General features: G+C 38.4%; 1 protein-coding gene across 1 annotated transcript; it reads right to left on the reverse strand.

Moving 5' to 3' along the window:
• Positions 1-1,620: 1,620 nt before the first annotated feature.
• Positions 1,621-25,761, reverse strand: LOC121428953. Its single transcript, XM_041625846.1, has 3 exons — positions 25,611-25,761; positions 2,454-3,837; positions 1,621-1,676 (listed from the first exon to the last, which is right to left on the reverse strand). Exons 1-3 carry the CDS (start codon positions 25,740-25,742, stop codon positions 1,621-1,623), a joined length of 1,572 nt encoding a protein of 523 aa, XP_041481780.1. The 5' UTR covers positions 25,743-25,761.
• Between the last annotated feature and the right edge of the window lie 1,403 nt (positions 25,762-27,164).

Genomic DNA, 27,164 nt, shown 5'->3' on the forward strand with positions numbered 1-27,164 from the left:
TAAACATAAGAACCACCTGCCAATTTATACATAGGTTCAGATGATTATTTTAGTACATTCTGCAGTTAATAATAAGCAGAGATATATGCAGTATTTGCATACATTTACCAGTGTTATATTCTTTGTACGATTATCAATTGTGTCAGACACAAATACGGTTAAAACACATATGAGCATTTTCCACATGCTACAACACAAAGAGATGTGATATTGCAACCACTTAAAACAGCAGAATCAATTGGCAAGAACATTGTTTATTGCTATTTATAAGTCCCGAGATAAGTTAGTCCGTTTTTATAATAAAATAAGTGACTTCTCCTCACACATTGTGAGACATACCATAAAGAAACTTGTCTATACACAATAGCAATGAAAGTAAAACTACTTGTAGGTATTTATTGTTACATGGCAAATTATCCTATGAAATAAAGTAAATAAATAAAGTTTAAAGATATACAGCATTATTTTACATAACATACATGAACAGAGATACAACATTTCCATTAAACACACACACACACTTGGCCATTAAGTGTCACATTAATGCAGCAATTGAGGTGAGCTAGTTTGATCAAACACTCATGGATAGTAAAGTTAGTTTTCAGATGTAAAAAAGTTCTGAATGATTTTTCAAAAGTTTGGCATGATTATTAAATACAAAGTACAATGTACACACTTCTGAGAGATTGCAACAATATGAAATGGCAAAACTTGAAGGAACCTAGCTTACATGAACATATTGAATGCATTATGTGTGGTCTTAGACGTAAACAAATTATTTCCAGTCAGCCAGTTAAAGCACAAAAGCAATTGTTTCTTTGGTCAAAATGAATGAAATTACTGTAAACCAGCTGTGTGTGCACTCAACAGTATAATAGAAAGTAATGGATGCACCAATACACAAGAACATTGCAGCTGAAAGAAACATTAAGGTAACAAATACATGTAAATTGAATTCCACACAAGAGTAATAGGTACGTTTCATCAAGTATAATTTACAACTATATGCAACTAGCTCTCCTTCATTAGAACGGATTTCTATATTACTGCTTCCAAACTAATTCTTTCACCTTTGACCCTTGCACTGCTATTGGTCTGTTGAAAAATTCCCCTAATGATTTCTGAAGACCTTACTAGATAACATAATTGGAAATTCCTAGCAGAAGTTACATTTATGTAGGTAACTGTAACAATTGATTTTTTTAGAATAAGTTCTTTGCCCTTTGACCCTGACCTTTGACCCCTCCTCTAAGGCAGAACTATTTCCCTTATTTCTAACCTTCCTAGCAAAACTCAGCACTATTGGTCATACCTACTTAAAGTTATATGCAAAACTTTATTTTTTTCAGGCAGAGTTCCTTGACCTTTGACCTTAAACGCTGGGCGGATATGGTTCCAAATCTAATCAATGCATGTACACATCATGGGATATACCTGTGCAAAGTATGATTAAAATCCACTACATGATTATCCAGATATCGCAGTAAGAAGATTACGGAAAAATGAAAATTTGTTTCATCTGGCCCAAAATATATTGAGTTCATCTACTCATCATGGGGTACCCCTGGACCAAGTACGATATTAATCCACCTACATGTAGGGGATCTGTACATTTTGCGGTTACAAGATCTTCTGACAGACGGACAACAACCCGAAAACATAATGCCACCAGCACCCTATGGAGTCAGAAGCATAAAGATTAACTGATAGCTTCTATGTTCCTGTTAATATGCATGTCCGTTAATGCAGTCAAACTATTAAATGGGGGGGGGGGGAGTGCACAAGTACATGGCATACAGTACATCATGTCCAACATTGAAAGGGCAGATGAACAAACGTTCAAAGTTGTTGGTCATTTCAAGGATTCCTTTTTTTTTAAACAAATAAGAAATGTGTAAAGAGAATTCTTTATTTCTTTTTATTTTCCTTCTCCCTTACTAAGCTTTCTGACATGCTGACAAATTAAAAATATAATGCAGCTCTTTGTGGCAGAAAAAAAAACCTGCGTTTTTTTTTCTGTTAGCTTTTTTCTTAGAGTGAATACAGTAGGTGGAGATTACAAGAAACTGGATTCTGCATATATGTCAGCAGTAATCATTAATGTTATCATGCAGCCTACTTTGTGTTTTGTGCTACAGCCTTTATCTGCATCTCCTACACTTTTGCTTAACATTCCAGTTGCTTCTCAGCTATCAAAATATCACGGAATGCATTGTATTTCTCTGCATCATCAGAATGTAAATACAGAAAAGAACCATGTAAAATATCACACTTTCTTAAGAGATTTAACTTCCCAGTTGTAACCAGCCAAAATATCAGAACAATATCAATGTAAATTATGCAAACATTGTTTTCTACTTCAAAGTGATTGTGATTATCACGAAAGTCTAAAAAACTACTCATTTCTTCATCAGTCACAAGAAAATGATTCTTATGTATTGGAATCATGCTACCTCTCTCTGCAACATTAGCTGCCCAGAAGCAAGTTATGTCCGACATTCCAAGCATGATACAATTTGAATCAAACGGTTCACCTTCGTCTACATACTGATCTTCAGAGGGTAATTCCATCTCTTCCTTTATTTCACATCTACTCATTCCTTTGACTTTATCCACAAGTAATAACAACTTAGGCTCTACAGTGTTATTTATTCCTGGTACTAAGCTGGAAAAATGTGTTTCTGACAGGTGTCCTAGCAAAAGCATTGGCAGTTCATGAGCATTATTAGCTCTTGATGGAGACAAAATTCGTATTGACGTTCCAGGTAAACTAGATATCACAGTTATTTCTACATTAAAAATGTTTGCTACAGATATTAGAATGATTTCATCACCCCATTCACCATCCCTAGCCATGTCTGACAAATATCTGTCCCACTCTCCATTTAAAATCCATGCTTGCATGTGAGTCCCATCTGTAGTATTGCGGTTTTTGTGGAGGTGTTCCACTACCTGGGCTCTCAACTGATCATGTGTGATCTTGATATGTGTGGTCCTTTCCAGCTGTGCAGCAAGGGCGTGAAACATGCAATTTCCGTCACCAGGTGTTCTTGGTTCTGCATACTCAAGTCCTGCATTTTGTATATTCCTATCCAAATTTCTCTGATTTTCTTCACAAGACAGTTTCATTGTCATCAGTCGAAAGTCCCTGGAAAAATCTCCAAAAATTTTTCCTAATGCCTTCGATGACGAGAGATCATATCTACAAGTTGAAAGGTCTCCAGATGTTGGGTTCTGTGATAATGTTGAAGCCTGTCCTGATGTTGAGGGCTCCTGTAGATCTGTAGTAAAAGGCTGTTCTGTGTTGTGCCCTGCACCATGATGGTGACACTTCTTTCCTTGATTTTCACAGCAGACAGCATTCATTTTGAACCTGCAATCAAAAGCCGGTTTCCTCTTACAGTTTACATCCTTGCACATGCATGAAAGTTTCCTTTTAATTTGTCCCCTTGCTTGCCTCTGTTTTTCTTGTTCCTGTGCTCGGGTAAGTGAAGTTATATTATTAACACTAACATAATCAATGAATTCACTGCTACTGTCAAAATATTTCACTTTATAGTGAAAATTTTCATGATCGACATCGATGATTTCTCCATGATAAACCAGCGGCTTATGTAACGGTTTTCCACCGCGTGTCACACCACTTTTTTTGTTCCTCACTCGAAGAAAAATCTTCTCTCCTACTTCATAGGAAGGAGGATTCTTCCGCATGTTCCTTTTGACCATGTATGTGGAGGATTTTTTTTCGTTCTTCTCTGCCTTGGATCGAACATCTTGCAGTTTTTCCATGTGTCTTCGAATGTCTTCCTCATTGCCTTCAGCGAACAATACATCTTCCTGCACTCAAAGAGAAAGGGGTAAAGACAAAGAAAAATTACCATACATATTGAGGCTGCAAACACAAAGATTAGAAAATATGTGTGTATATCATGTATATATATATATACATACATGACTATTCATTTAGTAGTCCATGACTACTGTAAAGTACCATTATGTCATATATACATAATCTTTTGGAGTCAATATCAGGGTAGCTAGTTTATCCATTAGGCGCGGTCACCCGATGACCGGAATGAGTGCATGCAAGCTAGCACAAGACATACAATATAAAGATGACACTAAAGATGGCACACCCCAAGCACCGATCATCACTGGTGGTTGCACATTGTTATTCTTTATCATATTTTTTTTTGTGCGTGTGAAATTAGCAAAAAGCATAAATCTCATGTGCATCCCTAGATTTTTACCATAGGTCTGTGTACCCAACATATGCATCTAGCTCCCTACTTGCACCAAATGTGAATTCCTCATAAGCTCTGGTGAGTATTTAGTCCCGTCCCCCCCCCCCCCTCCAGCTCTTATTTATGTTTGGGCTTTTGAGTATGGGCAGGATTGAATTTCATAAATTTCATGCAGTGAAAGAGAGGGGGAGCCATGTGGGTGATTGCCATTGGGTTTTGATCGATAATCATTTGCTGGAAGTAGGAGTATCACATCTATTAAAGTTTCTGTTGAAAAATTGTATCTAGATTTATTAGATGTTTAAGGATTATTTCTTGCCAGTGAAAACTAAGCCTGGCCCCCTATGGGACCCAGATGCACCATTTAAACAACTTGGAATATTTAATGGATAAACAGAAGATGACATTAAAAGTACATGTATGTAAAACCTTCTGTCTGTAAGGCCCCCCCCCCCCCCACTTATGCCCCCATGGGGCCACATGCACAAGTTTGTATCATCTACCCGTAAGAAGTTGGAATAAAATGTGACCATGCATACTGGCATACTTTCCCTTGGAACCTCCCCCCCAGCCCTGGGGGCCAAAGAGTGGCAACCACGGGAACTGTCATTAACAATCTTTATTCATCACTGTTTAAGTTATCTACAATGTAACTTGACTATACACTGAAACTTAAAATAAGCTATGATTGGAAAATCATGATACACATTTTGAAAGAGTAACTTCTCCCGCGTAATTTTGTAGGAGACTCCTTGACCAACCTGAAGCGAGCGGACATACTCAGCAGACACTTTGATATCGCGATATCACAGATTGTCCAATTTCCGCCGATGTGAACACACGGCGATTTCCCGTTCTAATCACGTGTAGTCTCTCTTTCGCAGACCCTTATTTCTATTTTCAATTGAAGTTGTCTCTTAACCCTTATAATACCAATATTGTTAGTTGCTACCTTTTTTTCTTTTATTACAGATTCAAACATCCAACCGAACATGGCTTGTCGGCGAAATACCGGCAGGAAGAAGAAACATTTTGCCGTGAAAGAAGAAGCAATAAGTGGATGCCCGAACTTTTGGGAACTCTTCATGATTTAAGATTGATTTGTTTAGAGAATTACCAAAAAGTAGTTTCATCTTTGCATACTCGAATGAAAGCATCGTAGTTAGATTATTAATTTTAGTACTGAGGCTGGTAGCATTAAAAAAAATATGCCGTTAATGGGGAAATGTGTTGAAATCTCAACCCTTATAATATTAATATGTAAATGCGGATAAGCAGGATTTTCTTTTACTGTTATTTGGTAGATAAGAAAAGTTTAAAAAATGTATTGAATATGATGTGCTATTGAAATATGTATGTAATACGAATTAATTGGACCTACCCAGGAAAATGATATGAATAATGGAAGGCCCAATTACCACCCATTCTAATCCATTTTTGCTACCTGATTTCAGTCCATTAATTTTACCAAAGACATTTTAAAATTGTGATTATGCTTGTGATTGTAATTGCAATAAAACTAATAAGCAATAATAAAGTAACGTGACCTCATAACTTTAATTGTCCGGTATAGTTGCACAATTTTCATAGGCGGATCTAAGGGGCGAGGAAACCCGAGGCGCCCCCCCCCCCCCCGAAAAAAGAAACAAAACAGGAAAAAAAAGAAAAGAAGGGGAAAGAAAGGAGGGAAGAAAGAAGGAGAAAAGAGAAGGAGACGAGTGAACAAGACACTGGCGTAAATCCCGGGGGATGGGGGATATACCCCCCCCCACTTTTCGAGGAGGGGGGGGGATGGCTTGTACAAACATCCCCCACTTTTTACGAAAGAAAATGAAAAAAAAATCACAAGAGATTGTTGCTTTATTGGTAAAAATCCTTCCTAAAATACCGCTTAACAAATAAAACAATATTATTGAATCATAAAATGCAAATAAAGAGCCAGTTCACCATTTCCAAACGAAATACTTATGCCCTTATTATAACATTGAAGAGAAGCCCTCGTTTCTTCCGTTTCATCAATGTTGGGGTCTTTGGGAAGGGATTGTCAATTTTTGTTAATGTAATCTCTAATAAAACCATTGAACCATCATGGGGTAAGAAAAATAATAATATTGGAGGGGTATTTGCCATATGGACATACAGTGGCGTAACTACGGGGGCACATACCCCCCCCCCCCCTCTGGCTGACCCCCCAAAAAAGGGGGAAAATGAGAAAAGAGGGAGAAAGGAAGAGAAACGTAGTGGGAAAGAAAAAAATATTATTCATTATAATGTTATATTACATTATATTATAATTATGTGATGTTACATTACATAAGAAACATTTTTATCATAACTTTATGAAACATAATTTGCCCAGGGCCTACGTCTCCATTGTTCCTGGTGCTCGCATTGTCTGTTTAACGAGATATATAATCCTGAAGTACTAAAACATCCCGTTTTCAAGTCAATATAAACCAAATATATTTCCTAGCACTTGAGTTATCATTGTTTTATGTAGTGACATATGCTTCTTTTACATGACTCAAAAAGTGATTGCCCCATATTAAGATCTTCGTACATATGAAACATTTCCTGTCCCTGATTACGTTCGCATTAGTGGATTGGTGAGATATATCTGCTCTTCATGAATTTCTAAAATCAGTCCTTAAAATGTCCCTTCTTCTGATCTGAATATAAAAAATTGTCTAAATTTTCAGCTCGCGCTTCGCGCTCGCAATATCTGATTAGTGAGATGCGTATGATAATCATGATTGCAATGACTACAAAAAGTGTTTCATGTGTTCAGATGTAATTCTAATAAAATCAGCAAGCGCTTGGCACTCGCATTAGATGACTATGGTGAGATATGCATACTCTTAATGGATTTCTAAAATATATTCCCTAAAATCTCGCTGTTTGGGGTCAAAATATGCGAAAATTTCAGCTCACGCTTCGCGCTCGCTTTATTTAACAAGACAGGTACCTATCGTGATGACCAAATTTGATTATAATGTCCCTTTTTAGGTGTGAATATAAAAAATTCAGCTCGCGCTTCGCGCTCGCATTATTTGATCAGTGAGATACATATCCGTTTAATGACATTGTCCTTAAAATGTCTCAATTAGGTCAGTATAACTGTCAAATGAGCGCCCTTCGCGCGCTCACTCAGTGAATCAAATATTTTGCTGGTGCCCCCACAATGCCGTGACCCACGGTACACCACTGTGGACATATTAATGACAATTCCTTGCATATCTAAATACATGATTGCAAAAAATGTAAACAAGTTTCACTCGCGCTCGCATGGCCTGTTCGTTGAGATACATATCTTGCTAAATAGGCTGATATAATTGCTTTATCTGGTTTTGAAGTCAATATACGAAACATATTTCATCTTGGACATCGAGCTTTTATTAATTTGTTTAATTTACAATTGAATTTTGTCAAGAGTGCTCTGTAAAATGTCCTTTTTATGATGTGAATTTCATTTGCAACTTTTTGTGCTGTGTCCTGGTATTATTTGATTTGCCAAGTAGGCCTACATAATTGTCTTAGTTTATTTCAAAATATTCTTTATATCAATTCTGTAACAAACTTCTTAAAATCACTTTTATTACGTTTATCAAAAGAAAATCATCTCGCGACTTGCGCTCGCGTTAATAGTTAGAAATATATCAACTCATGAATCTATTCATAATTTAAAAAGTGCTTAAAGCATCCAGTTGACTTGCCTCATAATAACTATCAACAAATTTCACTCAATCATAAGGCTTATTACATTTTCATTCATAAAATGTACATGAATGTCTAATAACTAAATTGTCCCCTCTTCAGAAAGGAATATCGACGCTTCGCGCTTAGAAAGGGAAAAGGAAGATAGTCATCATTTTCATAATGATGACCAAAATAATGTCCTTACGGCTAGACCGTCCATATATCAGCTCGCGTTCCGCACTTGCTCCATTAACAATGATTAAGGGCTCTATCCACATACATTTAACAATTTGCAATTTCCCTACACAGTGCTTTAAATAGTGCTTAAATTCACCCTTTTCATACCGGAATATCAAATATTTTCCGCTCGCACTTTGGGCTTACAATATTTATTTTTATGGGGAAAAAATAAAATGTATGCAGAATTACCAGATGCTTTCTAACTCTAAAACACGCGCACACTAATGTCTTGTGATTTGAGTTACGCAGCTTCATTATTTATTCAAAACGTGCTAAAATAATATGCCGTTGGCGCTCGCATTAATGTTTGAACATCCCTTTTTATGATTTAACAAACATGAAGAAAGCGTCCAATTTTTAGATCTTAAATCACAAATTTTTCGCGCTCGCATCAATAATTGTTGTATTTTTTTTTTTACCTAATTTACCGTTTATTTCTAAAATTGCTTAGAATGTCAATCTTTTAAGTCACAATGTCAAAAAAATTGAACTACAAGTTGAAAGATGTATCGTCTTATGACTAAGTGCAAATCGTCCTTCACAGGTTATTTTTCGATCAAGCCAGAACCCATATTAAAATAATGCCTGCTTGCGCTTCGCGCTCACAGTAATTATCTTTGTACATACGCATGTTCTTCAGGTTCGCAAACATTGCCCAATTATTATATTCAATTTTGAGAACAACAATCATGAAGGTCACAAAATAAATCAGCTCGTGCTTCGTGCTCTCACTTTTTAAATAGGGCTATGATATTATTACATGTTTTTTCAAGTTGTTTTTTAAGAACAAAGCTAAGAAATTACTCTTATGACATCGGCGTTTTGCCCCCCCCCCAAAGTAAATGGGGAGAAAAGAAAAGGAATAAGTAAAAAAATATAGGCCTATAATTTTTCAAATGTTACTTCAAAGTCACACAAACGTTGATTTTGTGATTGGAATGTCAAAATCTCGCTGCGCCCGCTCGCAACTTTTTATCAAATTTAGGCAATATTCCATGTTGAACCCCCACAAAAATTTTGGCTCATAACGCTACTAAGAAAACACCTTCCAAAAAGCAAACCAAAATCAAATTTGAGGGGCAGATCGGGGAAAATAATTTTATGGGTGAAAAAATCCAAACATGCTCCTGCATTTTTATGATGGTATTTCACGTTTCCACTCAAATACCTTTTTTAAAACTTTTTTACACGATTGTGGTATTTTGCTCCTTGTATTTTAATTTCCGTAGTGGCTCCATTGTGGAATACCGCCGTCTACGTAGGGTCCTCATATTACGTGTATTAGGAAGCACGCGTCTAATGGGATCCAGGAATTTCGGGAATCCCCTTTAGACCCGTACCTAAAATGACGTAATGGTTGGAAAAATAAACACTGGATAAGACAGTAATGGACGCCTGACAATTAACCCCTGGATTAAAAATTTTTGTGCCACCTGTATCGCTTTGGATTTAGTAGAACTTGGTATTCCTGGAGTTTGAGCCTCTTTAAAGGTGACTGAACTTATTGGGGGCACTTTGAAAATGGCATAAGACCCCCATTTCTACCTGATTATGGCTCGAGTGCCGCAATTTGCATGGGTCTTTAATGGACGCCTGACAATTAACCCCTGGATTAAAATTTTTGTGCCACCTGTATCGCTTTGGATTTAGTAGAACTTGGTATTCCTGGAGTTTGAGCCTCTTTAAAGGTGACTGAACTTATTGGGGGCACTTTGAAAATGGCATAAGACCCCCATTTCTACCTGATTATGGCTCGAGTGCCGCAATTTGCATGGGTCTTTAATGGACGCCTGACAATTAACCCCTGGATTAAAAATTTTTGTGCCACCTGTATCGCTTTGGATTTAGTAGAACTTGGTATTCCTGGAGTTTGAGCCTCTTTAAAGGTGACTGAACTTATTGGGGGCACTTTGAAAATGGCATAAGACCCCCATTTCTACCTGATTATGGCTCGAGTGCCGCAATTTGCATGGGTCTTTAATGGACGCCTGACAATTAACCCCTGGATTAAAAATTTTTGTGCCACCTGTATCGCTTTGGATTTAGTAGAACTTGGTATTCCTGGAGTTTGAGCCTCTTTAAAGGTGACTGAACTTATTGGGGGCACTTTGAAAATGGCATAAGACCCCCATTTCTACCTGATTATGGCTCGAGTGCCGCAATTTGCATGGGTCTTTAATGGACGCCTGACAATTAACCCCTGGATTAAAAATTTTTGTGCCACCTGTATCGCTTTGGATTTAGTAGAACTTGGTATTCCTGGAGTTTGAGCCTCTTTAAAGGTGACTGAACTTATTGGGGGCACTTTGAAAATGGCATAAGACCCCCATTTCTACCTGATTATGGCTCGAGTGCCGCAATTTGCATGGGTCTTTAATGGACGCCTGACAATTAACCCCTGGATTAAAAATTTTTGTGCCACCTGTATCGCTTTGGATTTAGTAGAACTTGGTATTCCTGGAGTTTGAGCCTCTTTAAAGGTGACTGAACTTATTGGGGGCACTTTGAAAATGGCATAAGACCCCCATTTCTACCTGATTATGGCTCGAGTGCCGCAATTTGCATGGGTCTTTAATGGACGCCTGACAATTAACCCCTGGATTAAAAATTTTTGTGCCACCTGTATCGCTTTGGATTTAGTAGAACTTGGTATTCCTGGAGTTTGAGCCTCTTTAAAGGTGACTGAACTTATTGGGGGCACTTTGAAAATGGCATAAGACCCCCATTTCTACCTGATTATGGCTCGAGTGCCGCAATTTGCATGGGTCTTTAATGGACGCCTGACAATTAACCCCTGGATTAAAATTTTTTGTGCCACCTGTATCGCTTTGGATTTAGTAGAACTTGGTATTCCTGGAGTTTGAGCCTCTTTAAAGGTGACTGAACTTATTGGGGGCACTTTGAAAATGGCATAAGACCCCCATTTCTACCTGATTATGGCTCGAGTGCCGCAATTTGCATGGGTCTTTAATGGACGCCTGACAATTAACCCCTGGATTAAAAATTTTTGTGCCACCTGTATCGCTTTGGATTTAGTAGAACTTGGTATTCCTGGAGTTTGAGCCTCTTTAAAGGTGACTGAACTTATTGGGGGCACTTTGAAAATGGCATAAGACCCCCATTTCTACCTGATTATGGCTCGAGTGTCGCAATTTGCATGGGTCTTTAATGGACGCCTGACAATTAACCCCTGGATTAAAAATTTTTGTGCCACCTGTATCGCTTTGGATTTAGTAGAACTTGGTATTCCTGGAGTTTGAGCCTCTTTAAAGGTGACTGAACTTATTGGGGGCACTTTGAAAATGGCATAAGACCCCCATTTCTACCTGATTATGGCTCGAGTGCCGCAATTTGCATGGGTCTTTAATGGACGCCTGACAATTAACCCCTGGATTAAAATTTTTGTGCCACCTGTATCGCTTTGGATTTAGTAGAACTTGGTATTCCTGGAGTTTGAGCCTCTTTAAAGGTGACTGAACTTATTGGGGGCACTTTGAAAATGGCATAAGACCCCCATTTCTACCTGATTATGGCTCGAGTGCCGCAATTTGCATGGGTCTTTAATGGACGCCTGACAATTAACCCCTGGATTAAAAATTTTTGTGCCACCTGTATCGCTTTGGATTTAGTAGAACTTGGTATTCCTGGAGTTTGAGCCTCTTTAAAGGTGACTGAACTTATTGGGGGCACTTTGAAAATGGCATAAGACCCCCATTTCTACCTGATTATGGCTCGAGTGCCGCAATTTGCATGGGTCTTTAATGGACGCCTGACAATTAACCCCTGGATTAAAAATTTTTGTGCCACCTGTATCGCTTTGGATTTAGTAGAACTTGGTATTCCTGGAGTTTGAGCCTCTTTAAAGGTGACTGAACTTATTGGGGGCACTTTGAAAATGGCATAAGACCCCCATTTCTACCTGATTATGGCTCGAGTGCCGCAATTTGCATGGGTCTTTAATGGACGCCTGACAATTAACCCCTGGATTAAAAATTTTTGTGCCACCTGTATCGCTTTGGATTTAGTAGAACTTGGTATTCCTGGAGTTTGAGCCTCTTTAAAGGTGACTGAACTTATTGGGGGCACTTTGAAAATGGCATAAGACCCCCATTTCTACCTGATTATGGCTCGAGTGCCGCAATTTGCATGGGTCTTTAATGGACGCCTGACAATTAACCCCTGGATTAAAAATTTTTGTGCCACCTGTATCGCTTTGGATTTAGTAGAACTTGGTATTCCTGGAGTTTGAGCCTCTTTAAAGGTGACTGAACTTATTGGGGGCACTTTGAAAATGGCATAAGACCCCCATTTCTACCTGATTATGGCTCGAGTGCCGCAATTTGCATGGGTCTTTAATGGACGCCTGACAATTAACCCCTGGATTAAAAATTTTTGTGCCACCTGTATCGCTTTGGATTTAGTAGAACTTGGTATTCCTGGAGTTTGAGCCTCTTTAAAGGTGACTGAACTTATTGGGGGCACTTTGAAAATGGCATAAGACCCCCATTTCTACCTGATTATGGCTCGAGTGCCGCAATTTGCATGGGTCTTTAATGGACGCCTGACAATTAACCCCTGGATTAAAATTTTTTGTGCCACCTGTATCGCTTTGGATTTAGTAGAACTTGGTATTCCTGGAGTTTGAGCTTCTTTAAAGGTGACTGAACTTATTGGGGGCACTTTGAAAATGGCATAAGACCCCCATTTCTACCTGATTATGGCTCGAGTGCCGCAATTTGCATGGGTCTTTAATGGACGCCTGACAATTAACCCCTGGATTAAAAATTTTTGTGCCACCTGTATCGCTTTGGATTTAGTAGAACTTGGTATTCCTGGAGTTTGAGCCTCTTTAAAGGTGACTGAACTTATTGGGGGCACTTTGAAAATGGCATAAGACCCCCATTTCTACCTGATTATGGCTCGAGTGCCGCAATTTGCATGGGTCTTTAATGGACGCCTGACAATTAACCCCTGGATTAAAAATTTTTGTGCCACCTGTATCGCTTTGGATTTAGTAGAACTTGGTATTCCTGGAGTTTGGGCCTCTTTAAAGGTGACTGAACTTATTGGGGGCACTTTGAAAATGGCATAAGACCCCCATTTCTACCTGATTATGGCTCGAGTGCCGCAATTTGCATGGGTCTTTAATGGACGCCTGACAATTAACCCCTGGATTAAAAATTTTTGTGCCACCTGTATCGCTTTGGATTTAGTAGAACTTGGTATTCCTGGAGTTTGAGCCTCTTTAAAGGTGACTGAACTTATTGGGGGCACTTTGAAAATGGCATAAGACCCCCATTTCTACCTGATTATGGCTCGAGTGCCGCAATTTGCATGGGTCTTTAATGGACGCCTGACAATTAACCCCTGGATTAAAAATTTTTGTGCCACCTGTATCGCTTTGGATTTAGTAGAACTTGGTATTCCTGGAGTTTGAGCCTCTTTAAAGGTGACTGAACTTATTGGGGGCACTTTGAAAATGGCATAAGACCCCCATTTCTACCTGATTATGGCTCGAGTGCCGCAATTTGCATGGGTCTTTAATGGACGCCTGACAATTAACCCCTGGATTAAAAATTTTTGTGCCACCTGTATCGCTTTGGATTTAGTAGAACTTGGTATTCCTGGAGTTTGAGCCTCTTTAAAGGTGACTGAACTTATTGGGGGCACTTTGAAAATGGCATAAGACCCCCATTTCTACCTGATTATGGCTCGAGTGCCGCAATTTGCATGGGTCTTTAATGGACGCCTGACAATTAACCCCTGGATTAAAAATTTTTGTGCCACCTGTATCGCTTTGGATTTAGTAGAACTTGGTATTCCTGGAGTTTGAGCCTCTTTAAAGGTGACTGAACTTATTGGGGGCACTTTGAAAATGGCATAAGACCCCCATTTCTACCTGATTATGGCTCGAGTGCCGCAATTTGCATGGGTCTTTAATGGACGCCTGACAATTAACCCCTGGATTAAAAATTTTTGTGCCACCTGTATCGCTTTGGATTTAGTAGAACTTGGTATTCCTGGAGTTTGAGCCTCTTTAAAGGTGACTGAACTTATTGGGGGCACTTTGAAAATGGCATAAGACCCCCATTTCTACCTGATTATGGTTCTAATGAATAAAAAGCGATACAGGTGGCACAAAAATTTTTAATCCAGGGGTTAATTGTCAGGCGTCCATTAAAGACCCATGTTAATTGCGGCACTCGAGCCATAATCTGGCCGAAATGGGGGTTTTATGCCATTTTCAAAGTGCCCCCAATAAGTTCAGTCACCTTTAAAGAGGCTCAAACTCCAGGAATACCAAGTTCTAATCAATTCAAAGCGATACAGGTGGCACAAAAATTTTTAATCCAGGGGTTAATTGTCAGGCGTCCATTAAAGACCCATGTTAATTGCGGCACTCGAGCCATAATCTGGCCGAAATGGGGGTTTTATGCCATTTTCAAAGTGCCCCCAATAAGTTCAGTCACCTTTAAAGAGGCTCAAACTCCAGGAATACCAAGTTCTACTAAATCCAAAGCGATACAGGTGGCACAAAAATTTTTAATCCAGGGGTTAATTATCAGGCGTCCATTAAAGACCCATGTTAATTGCGGCACTCGAGCCATAATCTGGCCGAAATGGGGGTTTTATGCCATTTTCAAAGTGCCCCCAATAAGTTCAGTCACCTTTAAAGAGGCTCAAACTCCAGGAATACCAAGTTCTACTAAATCCAAAGCGATACAGGTGGCACAAAAATTTTTAATCCAGGGGTTAATTGTCAGGCGTCCATTAAAGACCCATGTTAATTGCGGCACTCGAGCCATAATCTGGCCGAAATGGGGGTTTTATGCCATTTTCAAAGTGCCCCCAATAAGTTCAGTCACCTTTAAAGAGGCTCAAACTCCAGGAATACCAAGTTCTAATGAATACAAAGCGATACAGGTGGCACAAAAATTTTTAATCCAGGGGTAATTGTCAGGCGTCCATTAAAGACCCATGTTAATTGCGGCACTCGAGCCATAATCTGGCCGAAATGGGGGTTTTATGCCATTTTCAAAGTGCCCCCAATAAGTTCAGTCACCTTTAAAGAGGCTCAAACTCCAGGAATACCAAGTTCTACTAAATCCAAAGCGATACAGGTGGCACAAAAATTTTTAATCCAGGGGTTAATTATCAGGCGTCCATTAAAGACCCATGTTAATTGCGGCACTCGAGCCATAATCTGGCCGAAATGGGGGTTTTATGCCATTTTCAAAGTGCCCCCAATAAGTTCAGTCACCTTTAAAGAGGCTCAAACTCCAGGAATACCAAGTTCTAATAAATCCAAAGCGATATAGGTGGCACAAAAATTTTTAATCCAGGGGTTAATTATCAGGCGTCCATTAAAGACCCATGTTAATTGCGGCACTCGAGCCATAATCTGGCCGAAATGGTGGTTTTATGCCATTTTCAAAGTGCCCCCAATAAGTTCAGTCACCTTTAAAGAGGCTCAAACTCCAGGAATACCAAGTTCTACTAAATCCAAAGCGATACAGGTGGCACAAAAATTTTTAATCCAGGGGTTAATTGTCAGGCGTCCATTAAAGACCCATGTTAATTGCGGCACTCGAGCCATAATCTGGCCGAAATGGGGGTTTTATGCCGTTTTCAAAGTGCCCCCAATAAGTTCAGTCACCTTTAAAGAGGCTCAAACTCCAGGAATACCAAGTTCTAATCAATTCAAAGCGATACAGGTGGCACAAAAATTTTTAATCCAGGGGTTAATTGTCAGGCGTCCATTAAAGACCCATGTTAATTGCGGCACTCGAGCCATAATCTGGCCGAAATGGGGGTTTTATGCCATTTTCAAAGTGCCCCCAATAAGTTCAGTCACCTTTAAAGAGGCTCAAACTCCAGGAATACCAAGTTCTAATAAATCCAAAGCGATACAGGTGGCACAAAAATTTTTAATCCAGGGGTTAATTATCAGGCGTCCATTAAAGACCCATGTTAATTGCGGCACTCGAGCTATAATCTGGCCGAAATGGTGGTTTTATACCATTTTCAAAGTGCCCCCAATAAGTTCAGTCACCTTTAAAGAGGCTCAAACTCCAGGAATACCAAGTTCAAATAAATTCAAAGCGATACAGGTGGCACAAAAAATTTTAATCCAGGGGTTAATTGTCAGGCGTCCATTAAAGACCCATGTTAATTGCGGCACTCGAGCCATAATCTGGCCGAAATGGTGGTTTTATGCCATTTTCAAAGTGCCCCCAATAAGTTCAGTCACCTTTAAAGAGGCTCAAACTCCAGGAATACCAAGTTCTAATGAATAAAAAGCGATACAGGTGGCACAAAAATTTTTAATCCAGGGGTTAATTGTCAGGCGTCCATTAAAGACCCATGTTAATTGCGGCACTCGAGCCATAATCTGGCCGAAATGGGGGTTTTATGCCATTTTCAAAGTGCCCCCAATAAGTTCAGTCACCTTTAAAGAGGCTCAAACTCCAGGAATACCAAGTTCTAATGAATACAAAGCGATACAGGTGGCACAAAAATTTTTAATCCAGGGGTTAATTATCAGGCGTCCATTAAAGACCCATGTTAATTGCGGCACTCGAGCCATAATCTGGCCGAAATGGGGGTTTTATGCCATTTTCAAAGTGCCCCCAATAAGTTCAGTCACCTTTAAAGAGACTCAAACTCCAGGAATACCAAGTTCTAATAAATCCAAAGCGATACAGGTGGCACAAAAATTTTTAATCCAGGGGTTAATTATCAGGCGTCCATTAAAGACCCATGTTAATTGCGGCACTCGAGCCATAATCTGGCCGAAATGGTGGTTTTATGCCATTTTCAAAGTGCCCCCAATAAGTTCAGTCACCTTTAAAGAGGCTCAAACTCCAGGAATACCAAGTTCTAATGAATACAAAGCGATACAGGTGGCACAAAAATTTTTAATCCAGGGGTTAATTATCAGGCGTCCATTAAAGACCCATGTTAATTGCGGCACTCGAGCCATAATCTGGCCGAAATGGTGGTTTTATGCCATTTTCAAAGTGCCCCCAATAAGTTCAGTCACCTTTAAAGAGGCTCAAACTCCAGGAATACCAAGTTCTAATCAATCCAAAGCGATACAGGTGGCACAAAAATTTTTAATCCAGGGGTTAATTGTCAGGCGTCCATTAAAGACCCATGTTAATTGCGGCACTCGAGCCATAATCTGGCCGAAATGGTGGTTTTATGCCATTTTCAAAGTGCCCCCAATAAGTTCAGTCACCTTTAAAGAGGCTCAAACTCCAGGAATACCAAGTTCTAATGAATACAAAGCGATACAGGTGGCACAAAAATTTTTAATCCAGGGGTTAATTATCAGGCGTCCATTAAAGACCCATGGTCATTGCGGCACTCGAGCCATAATCTGGCCGAAATGGTGGTTTTATGCCATTTTCAAAGTGCCCCCAATAAGTTCAGTCACCTTTAAAGAGGCTCAAACTCCAGGAATACCAAGTTCTAATGAATAAAAAGCGATACAGGTGGCACAAAAATTTTTAATCCAGGGTTAATTGTCAGGCGTCCATTAAAGACCCATGTTAATTGCGGCACTCGAGCCATAATCTGGCCGAAATGGGGGTTTTATGCCATTTTCAAAGTGCCCCCAATAAGTTCAGTCACCTTTAAAGAGGCTCAAACTCCAGGAATACCAAGTTCTAATGAATAAAAAGCGATACAGGTGGCACAAAAATTTTTAATCCAGGGGTTAATTGTCAGGCGTCCATTAAAGACCCATGTTAATTGCGGCACTCGAGCCATAATCTGGCCGAAATGGGGGTTTTATGCCATTTTCAAAGTGCCCCCAATAAGTTCAGTCACCTTTAAAGAGGCTCAAACTCCAGGAATACCAAGTTCTAATGAATACAAAGCGATACAGGTGGCACAAAAATTTTTAATCCAGGGGTTAATTATCAGGCGTCCATTAAAGACCCATGTTAATTGCGGCACTCGAGCCATAATCTGGCCGAAATGGGGGTTTTATGCCATTTTCAAAGTGCCCCCAATAAGTTCAGTCACCTTTAAAGAGGCTCAAACTCCAGGAATACCAAGTTCTAATGAATACAAAGCGATACAGGTGGCACAAAAATTTTTAATCCAGGGGTTAATTATCAGGCGTCCATTAAAGACCCATGTTAATATTGCGGCACTCGAGCCATAATCTGGCCGAAATGGTGGTTTTATGCCATTTTCAAAGTGCCCCCAATAAGTTCAGTCACCTTTAAAGAGGCTCAAACTCCAGGAATACCAAGTTCTAATGAATAAAAAGCGATACAGGTGGCACAAAAATTTTTAATCCAGGGGTTAATTGTCAGGCGTCCATTAAAGACCCATGTTAGTTGCGGCACTCGAGCCATAATCTGGCCGAAATGGGGGTTTTATGCCATTTTCAAAGTGCCCCCAATAAGTTCAGTCACCTTTAAAGAGGCTCAAACTCCAGGAATACTAAGTTCTAATCAATCCAAAGCGATACAGGTGGCACGAAAATTTTTAATCCAGGGGTTAATTATCAGGCGTCCATTAAAGACCCATGTTAATTGCGGCACTCGAGCCATAATCTGGCCGAAATGGGGGTTTTATGCCATTTTCAAAGTGCCCCCAATAAGTTCAGTCACCTTTAAAGAGGCTCAAACTCCAGGAATACCAAGTTCTAATGAATAAAAAGCGATACAGGTGGCACAAAAATTTTTAATCCAGGGGTTAATTGTCAGGCGTCCATTAAAGACCCATGTTAATTGCGGCACTCGAGCCATAATCTGGCCGAAATGGGGGTTTTATGCCATTTTCAAAGTGCCCCCAATAAGTTCAGTCACCTTTAAAGAGGCTCAAACTCCAGGAATACCAAGTTCTAATGAATACAAAGCGATACAGGTGGCACAAAAAATTTTAATATAGGGGTTAATTGTCAGGCGTCCTATTACTGTCTTATCCAGTGTTGATTTTTGCAACCATTACGTCATGTTAGGTACGGATCTAAAGCATGTAAAGGGGATTCCCGAAATTCCTGGATCCCATTAGACGCGTACTTCCTAATACACGTAATATAAGGACCCTACGTAGACGGCGATATTCCACAATGGAGCCACTACGGAAATTAAAATACAAGGAGCAAAATACCACTATCGTGTAAAAAAGTAAAAAAAGTGTTGAGTGGAAGCGTGAAATACCATCATGAAAATGCAGGAGCGTGTTAGGATTTTTTTCACCCATAAAATTATTTTCCCCGATCTGCCCCTCAAATTTGATTTTTGTTTGCTTTTTGGAAGGTGTTTTCTTAGTAGCGTAATGAGCCAAAAATTTTGAGGGGGTTCAACATGGAATATTGCCTAAATTTGATAAAAAGTTGCGAGCGGGCGCAGCGAGATAGCAAAATTTTGACATTTCAATCAGAAAATCAAAGTTTGTGTGACTTTGAAGTAACATTTGAAAAATTATAAGCCTATTTTTTTTTTACTTATTCCTTTTCTTTTCTCCCCATTTACTTTGGGGGGGGGGGGGGGCAAAACGCCGATGTCATAAGAGTAATTTCTTAGCTTTGTTCTTAAAAAACAACTTGAAAAAACATGTAATAATCTCATAGCTCTATTTAAAAAGTGCGAGCACGAAGCACGAGCTGAACATTTTGTGACCTTCATGATTGTTGTTCTCAAAATTGAATATAATAATGTTTGCGAACCTGAAGAACATGCGTATGTAGAAAGATAATTACTGTGAGCGCGAAGCGCAAGCAGACATTATTTTAATATGGGTTCTGGCTTGATCGAAAAATAACCTGTGAAGGACGATTTGCACTTAGTCATAAGAAGATACATCTTTCAACTTGTAGTTCAAATTTTTGACATTGTGACTTAAAAGATTGACATTCTAAGCAATTTTAGAAATAAACGGTAAATTAGGTAAAAAAAAATACAACAATTATTGATGCGAGCGCGAAAAATTTGTGATTTCAGATCTAAAAATGGGACGCTTTCTTCATGTTTGTTAAATCATAAAAGGGATGTTCAAACATTAATGCGAGCGCCAACGGCCGTAAGGACATTATTTTGGTCATCATTATGAAAATGATGACTATCTTTCTTTTCCTCTTTCTAAGCGCGAAGCGTCGATATTCCTTTCTGAAGAGGGGACAATTTAGTTATTAGACATTCTTGTACATTTTATGAATGAAAATGTAATAAGCCTTATGATTGAGTGAAATTTGTTGATAGTTATTATGAGGCAAGTCAACTGGATGCTTTAAGCACTTTTGAAATTATGAATAGATTCATGAGTTGATATATTTCTAACTATTAACGCGAGCGCAAGTTGCGAGATGATTTTCTTTTCATAAACGTAATAAAAGTGATTTTAAGAAGTTTTTTACAGAATAATTGATATAAAGAATATTTTGAAATAAACTAAGACAATTATGTAGGCCCGGCTTGGCAAATCAAATAATACCAGGACACAGCACAAAAAGTTGCAAATGAAATTCACATCATAAAAAGGACATTTTACAGAGCACTCTTGACAAAAATCAATTGTAAATTAAACAAATTAATAAAAGCTCGATGTCCAAGATGAAACATGTTTCGTATATTGACTTCAAAACCAGATAAAATATATCAGCCTATTTAGCAAGATATGTATCTCAACGAACAGGCCATGCGAGCGCGAGTGAAACTTGTTTACATTAAACTTTGAATCAGTTTCCAAGTCTTCCCTTACCTTATCTTATTCCACTGGCGTAAATCCGTGTTGATGGGTGGGGGGGGGGTGACTGAAATATTTTGGCATTTTTTGCAATCATGTATTTAGATATGCAAGAAATTGTCATTAATATGTCCACAGTGGTGTACCATGGGTCACGGCATTGTGGGGGCACCAGCAAAATATTTGAATCACTGAGTGAGCGCGCGAAGGGCGCTCATTTGACAGTTATACTGACCTAATTGAGACATTTTAAGGACAATGTCATTAAACGGATATGTATCTCACTGATCAAATAATGCGAGCGCGAAGCGCGAGCTGAATTTTTTATATTCACACCTAAAAAGGGACATTATAATCAAATTTGGTCATCACGATAGGTACCTGTCTTGTTAAAGCGAGCGCGAACCGTGAGCTGAAATTTTCGCATATTTTGACCCCAAACAGCGAGATTTTAAGGAATATATTTTAGAAATCCATTAAGAGTATGCATATCTCACCATAGTCATCTAATGCGAGTGCCAAGCGCTTGCTGATTTTATTAGAATTACATCTGAACACATCAAACACTTTTTGTAGTCATTGCAATCATGATTATCATACGCATCTCACTAATCAAATATTGCGAGCGCGAAGCGCGAGCTGAAAATTTAGACAATTTTTTATATTCAGATCAGAAGAAGGGACATTTTAAGGACTGATTTTAGAAATTCATGAAGAGCAGACATATCTCACCAATCCACTAATGCGAACGTAATCAGGGACAGGAAATGTTTCATATGTACGAAGATCTTAACATGGGGCAATCACTTTTTGAGTCATGTAAAAGAAGCATATGTCACTACATAAAACAATGATAACTCAAGTGCTAGGAAATATATTTGGTTTATATTGACTTGAAAACGGGATGTTTTAGTACTTCAGGATTATATATCTCGTTAAACAGACAATGCGAGCACCAGGAACAATGGAGAAGTAGGCCCTGGGCAAATTATGTTTCATAAAGTTATGATAAAAATGTTTCTTATGTAATGTAACATAACATAATTATAATATAATGTAATATAACATTATAATGAATAATATTTTCTTCTTTCCCACTACGTTTCTCTTCCTTTCTCCCTCTTTTTTCATTTCCCCCCTTTTTTTTTTGGGGGGGGGTCAGCCAATGGAGAGGGGGGGGGGGGTATGTGCCCCCCGTAGTTACGCCACTGTATGTCCATATGGCATATACCCCTCCAATATTATTATTTTTCTTACCCCATGATGGTTCAATGGTTTTATTAGAGATTACATTAAAAAAAATGACTTTCCATCTTAATCCCTTCCCAAAGACCCCAACATTGATGAAACGGAAGAAACGAGGGCTTCTCTTCAATGTTATAATAAGGGCATAAGTATTTCGTTTGGAAATGGTGAACTGGCTCTTTATTGGCATTTTATGATTCAATAATATTGTTTTATTTGTTAAGCGGTATTTTAGGAAGGATTTTTACCAATAAAGCAACAATCTCTTGTGATTTTTTTTTCATTTTCTTTCGTAAAAAGTGGGGGGATGTTTGTACAAGCCATCCCCCCCCTCCTCAAAAAGTGGGGGGATATATCCCCCATCCCCCCGGGATTTACGCCAGTGTCTTATTCACTCGTCTCCTTCTCTTTTCTCCTTCTTTCTTCCCTCCTTTCTTTCCCCTTCTTTTCTTTTTTTTTCCTGTTTTGTTTCTTTTTTCGGGGGGAGGGGGGGGGGGCGCCTCGGGTTTCCTCGCCCCTTAGATCCGCCTATGAAAATTGTGCAACTATACCGGACAATTAAAGTTATGAGGTCACGTTACTTTATTATTGCTTATTAGTTTTATTGCAATTACAATCACAAGCATAATCACAATTTTAAAATGTCTTTGGTAAAATTAATGGACTGAAATCAGGTAGCAAAAATGGATTAGAAGGGGTGGTAATTGGGCCTTCCATTATTCATATCATTTTCCTGGGTAGGTCCAATTAATTCGTATTACATACATATTTCAATAGCACATCATATTCCATACATTTTTTTAAAAATTCTCTTATCTACCAAATAACAGTAAAAGAAAATTCTGCTTATCCGCATTAGTACATACTTATCAGTATTATAAGGGTTGAGATTTCAACACATTTCCCTATTAACGGCATATTATTTTTTTAATGCTAACAGCCTCAGTACTAAAATTAATAATCTAACTACGATGCTTTCATTATTAGAGTATGCAAAGATGAAACTACTTTTTGGTAATTCTCTAAACAAATCAATCTTAAATCATGAAGAGTTCCCAAAAGTTCGGGCATCCACTTATTGCTTCTTCTTTCACGGCAAAATATTTCTTCTTCCTGCCGGTATTTCGCCGACAAGCCATGTTCGGTTGGATGTTTGAATCTGTAATAAAAGAAAAAAAGGTAGCAACTAACAATATTGGTATTATAAGGGTTAAGAGACAACTTCAATTGAAAATAGAAATAAGGGTCTGCGAAAGAGAGACTACACGTGATTAGAACGGGAAATCGCCGTGTGTTCACATCGGCGGAAATTGGACAATCTGTGATATCGCGATATCAAAGTGTCTGCTGAGTCTGTCCGCTCGCTTCAGGTTGGTGCGTAATTGTATGTTTGTGTTATACTTGGTCACGCTTGGATGAGCAGTGAGCATTAATCGCGAGAGTGCAAAAATCCACTTGCGCCAAACTAATGCTATTTGGTGTCTGCCAAATCAGGCAAGCTTTGGTAGCATGAGCTCACATAAAATGAGAAATGGTTAACCACAAAATTTAATTGTAATCATACATTGTCTCATCAATACATAGCAGTGAAAGGGGAATCCAACCCAAATGATACCTTCTTCTGTAAGAAAAAGAAAAATCAGACAAGTTGATAGGTGAAAGTTTGAACAATATTGGACAAATAACAAGAAAGTTATGAATTTTTTAAAGTTGTAAATATTGGTAATCACTATACCCATGGAGACTTCAAATTGGCCGCTTATGTGATGGCATAGTGATGTAAGGCAAGGACTACTTATCCATGTACTCCAATACATATTATGGCTAAAATGTCATTTTCCTCAAAAGTTTTATTTCAAATTATATTGTTCTTTCATGAGGACATTAAACAATATACTTCCTGGATTATATTGAGATTACTGCCCCAGGGGAATTGGTACTTGGGAGAAAACCACAAATCCCTGATAATAAAGTACATGGCCTATGGGAAAGTTGTCCTTGCCCCTTGTCATAATTTACTTACCCAGTTGCCAATTTGAAATCTACATGGTATTATACCCCTTTCATAAACCCCATTGAAATGAATTAGGCGGCTAATAGCAGCATAATTTGGTCGTAAAATTGGAGGAGGACAAGAGTTATCCGCATTACTCTGATGCTGCTATTATCCGCATAATAGCAGCATCGGGACAAGATTTTGAGTTTATGAACGCATTTCCAAATTATGCGGATAATTGCCATGGTGCGGTCACAAGGTCACCCTTTTCCAACACAACCGCATTGGAGGGGGCGTGTCCAGTTGTCATGGCGATTATCCCCCTTTTTCAGGACGAGCGCTCGTAAAAATAATGCGGCTTATTTTCGGAGTTTATGAACGCAATTTTTATTGAATTATCCGCATTACTCTTAGGTGGCTATAATACCCTTTTCATAAACCTATCCCCCAATTAGCCGCCTAAGAGTAATGCGGATAATTCAATAAAAATTGCGTTCATAAACTCCGAAAATAAGCCGCATTATTTTTACGAGCGCCCGTCCTGAAAAAGGGGGATAATCGCCATGACAACTGGACACGCCCCCTCCGATGCGGTTGTGTTGGAAAAGGGTGACCTTGTGACCGCACCATGGCAATTATCCGCATAATTTGGAAATGCGTTCATAAACTCAAAATCTTGTCCCGATGCTGCTATTATGCGGATAATAGCAGCATCAGAGTAATGCGGATAACTCTTGTCCTCCTCCAATTTTACGACCAAATTATGCTGCTATTAGCCGCCTAATTCATTTTAATGGGGTTTATGAAAGGAGGATAGGTTTATGAAAAGGGTATTAGTGATCTCAATTTTAAAGCAGCTATAACTTTCTTATTGCTTGTCCGATTTCTTTCAAACTTTCACTATTCTGTTTAATTCAATTTCATGCTTCCCAACACAACATTCTATGGCCAAGGCTGGATTTCCCCTTGAAGGGGAAAAATCAATTTTTCTCTTTTCTTTCCAAAGAATGACATTTTCAATATAGGCATTTGTTCTTTTGTGTGAGCTCATGCTCACATAGCTTGCCTGACTTAGCAGGCAACAATAGCATTAATTTGGCGCAAGTGGATTTTTGCACTCTCACAACCAATGGCTCCTGCTCATCAAAGCATGAATTATACCAAATTATGCGGGAGAAGTTTCTCCCTTTGAAAGTGGATGGCAATTTTCTAAGTGTAAACTTTTTTTTTTACTCACGTGGTATATTTGTAATGAAGTGACAAAAAGAAAATAAAATTGTTTTGAAATTAAAGATTTACATTGTTTACCATGTAGATATCTACATTTTAGTCAAGTTGTTACAGAAGTATAGAAATTAATTTTTTATTAATATTATATTAACAGATGTTAAAAAAAATGAACTAAAATCCCAGAGTTAGACCAGGTTTAAAGTTAGTACCCCTTTAAGAATGCCGGCTGTTATGTTAGAAATTTCTATACGCACCTCAAACATTTGGCCCTCAGGAAGACACTCCATCTCAACTTCAATATCTTCTGGTGTTGTGTCCTGACCAGCTCGCAACATGTTCAACTCTCGATTTGACTTACGACCGTAGAATACCTCGAAAGGAGACATGCCTGGTTAACAACAAGTTTTAAGAACAGTGGTATTATTGTAGTTTTACACAAAATATCTAATGGCATGGCATAGTATTATTTTACATATCGTCACTGGGGTGACAAAACCTTGTATTTCAGAAATGTAAAATGTTCATGAGAGCTAAAAAACATGGCTGCCTAAGCATTACAGCCAATGGAGGCAGTTAACTTTGGTTTGTCAGTAGTGGCCTCATCTTTGCAGTTGGGCATGTAAATGTTTGAAAATACATTTCAAGTGTTCTTAGCTATCAGATTATGGAAAAAAAAACTCATTTTCACTCGAAAATTAGTAGTTTTTCAATTGTGTATTATATATCTATTTATTTGTATCAAGCCAACTCTGTTTCATATTTTAGTTGCAATAAATGAATCAATTAAATAGAGATACCAGGTCTTGTCACTCCAGCGACAATATAATAATCCATAAAATGTAATATTGCAAATATTTTTGGTAAGTGCACCTATTTCATACAGTTACACAAAATATTTCATCAAAAGGGAAGGGAAAAAAAATCAATCCTAATACAATGACCAAGCACACTTATCCAAAACCACTAGTGCTGAGATGTAATAGACATCTATCTTTAGTGAGTGATATCTGGTTCTAAATTTAGGGCATGCATGTGATTTAACTTTATATATTTCATTCTGTTAAAATCTCATCTGATTTGGTTAAGTGGTATTCAAAGATAATTCATGCCAAATGGACCTTCCTTCTGAGTTATGATATTCTTAGAGGGAAATGAATCCCTTATATCAAATTCATCTTATTTTGAATTACAGGAGACTTGGATAAACGGGCCTGCACAAGTTTGACCAAAATTAGGCACAGAATACAGAAGCTGTCCACAGCTGGTTCTAATTTTACTACTGCCCTGTAGTGAATGTAACATTTCAAGATGCAGTAACTTCCGAATTAATTGATCAATTTTATTCAAAATTTCAATGATATAGAAATCAATAAGTCTTTACAACCAAAGTGATTTAACTTGAAGGTTTGAGTTTCCCTTAAATTACTATAGACACTATAGAGACCTTTTTTTAATTGCATTTCAAAATGCTAAGCAATTTTCACATTCAGTAATGTGAATTATGTTGAAGTTACTATATCATAATCTAAATGGGAAATACTGTAGAGAAGAATTACTATGCTTACCGAGGGAACTTTGATGACCTTCATTATACAACCTCACAACATGTTCTAGGGAGTCAGCCCAAACAAAACTCTCATCTTCCTTGCAAATTTCTTCAAGGATGAGACGTAGTTTAGCTTTCCAGGTTGGATGGCTTCGCTCTAACTGCATGGAAATCAAACAAAAGAAATTATGATAAAACTAAAAGAGTCAAACTATCAGTTCTTATGCTGTTTAAAAAGGTAGGATACTGCATATCTGCTACA

This window comes from Lytechinus variegatus, chromosome 15 (genome assembly GCF_018143015.1).
Source record: "Lytechinus variegatus isolate NC3 chromosome 15, Lvar_3.0, whole genome shotgun sequence".
NCBI lineage: Eukaryota > Metazoa > Echinodermata > Echinoidea > Temnopleuroida > Toxopneustidae > Lytechinus > Lytechinus variegatus.

Bases quoted from the DNA above. Each gene is read 5' to 3' on its own strand.
- LOC121428953 (XM_041625846.1), bottom strand. From the start codon at position 25,742: ATGTCTCCTTTCGAGGTATTCTACGGTCGTAAGTCAAATCGAGAGTTG. The intron at 3,838-25,610 runs GTGCGTATAGAA...CTTTGAGTGCAG, and splicing joins CTGAGGGCCAAATGTTTGAG to GAAGATGTATTGTTCGCTGA. The intron at 1,677-2,453 runs GTAGCATGATTC...CTGACTCCATAG, and splicing joins AGCTAATGTTGCAGAGAGAG to GGTGCTGGTGGCATTATGTT.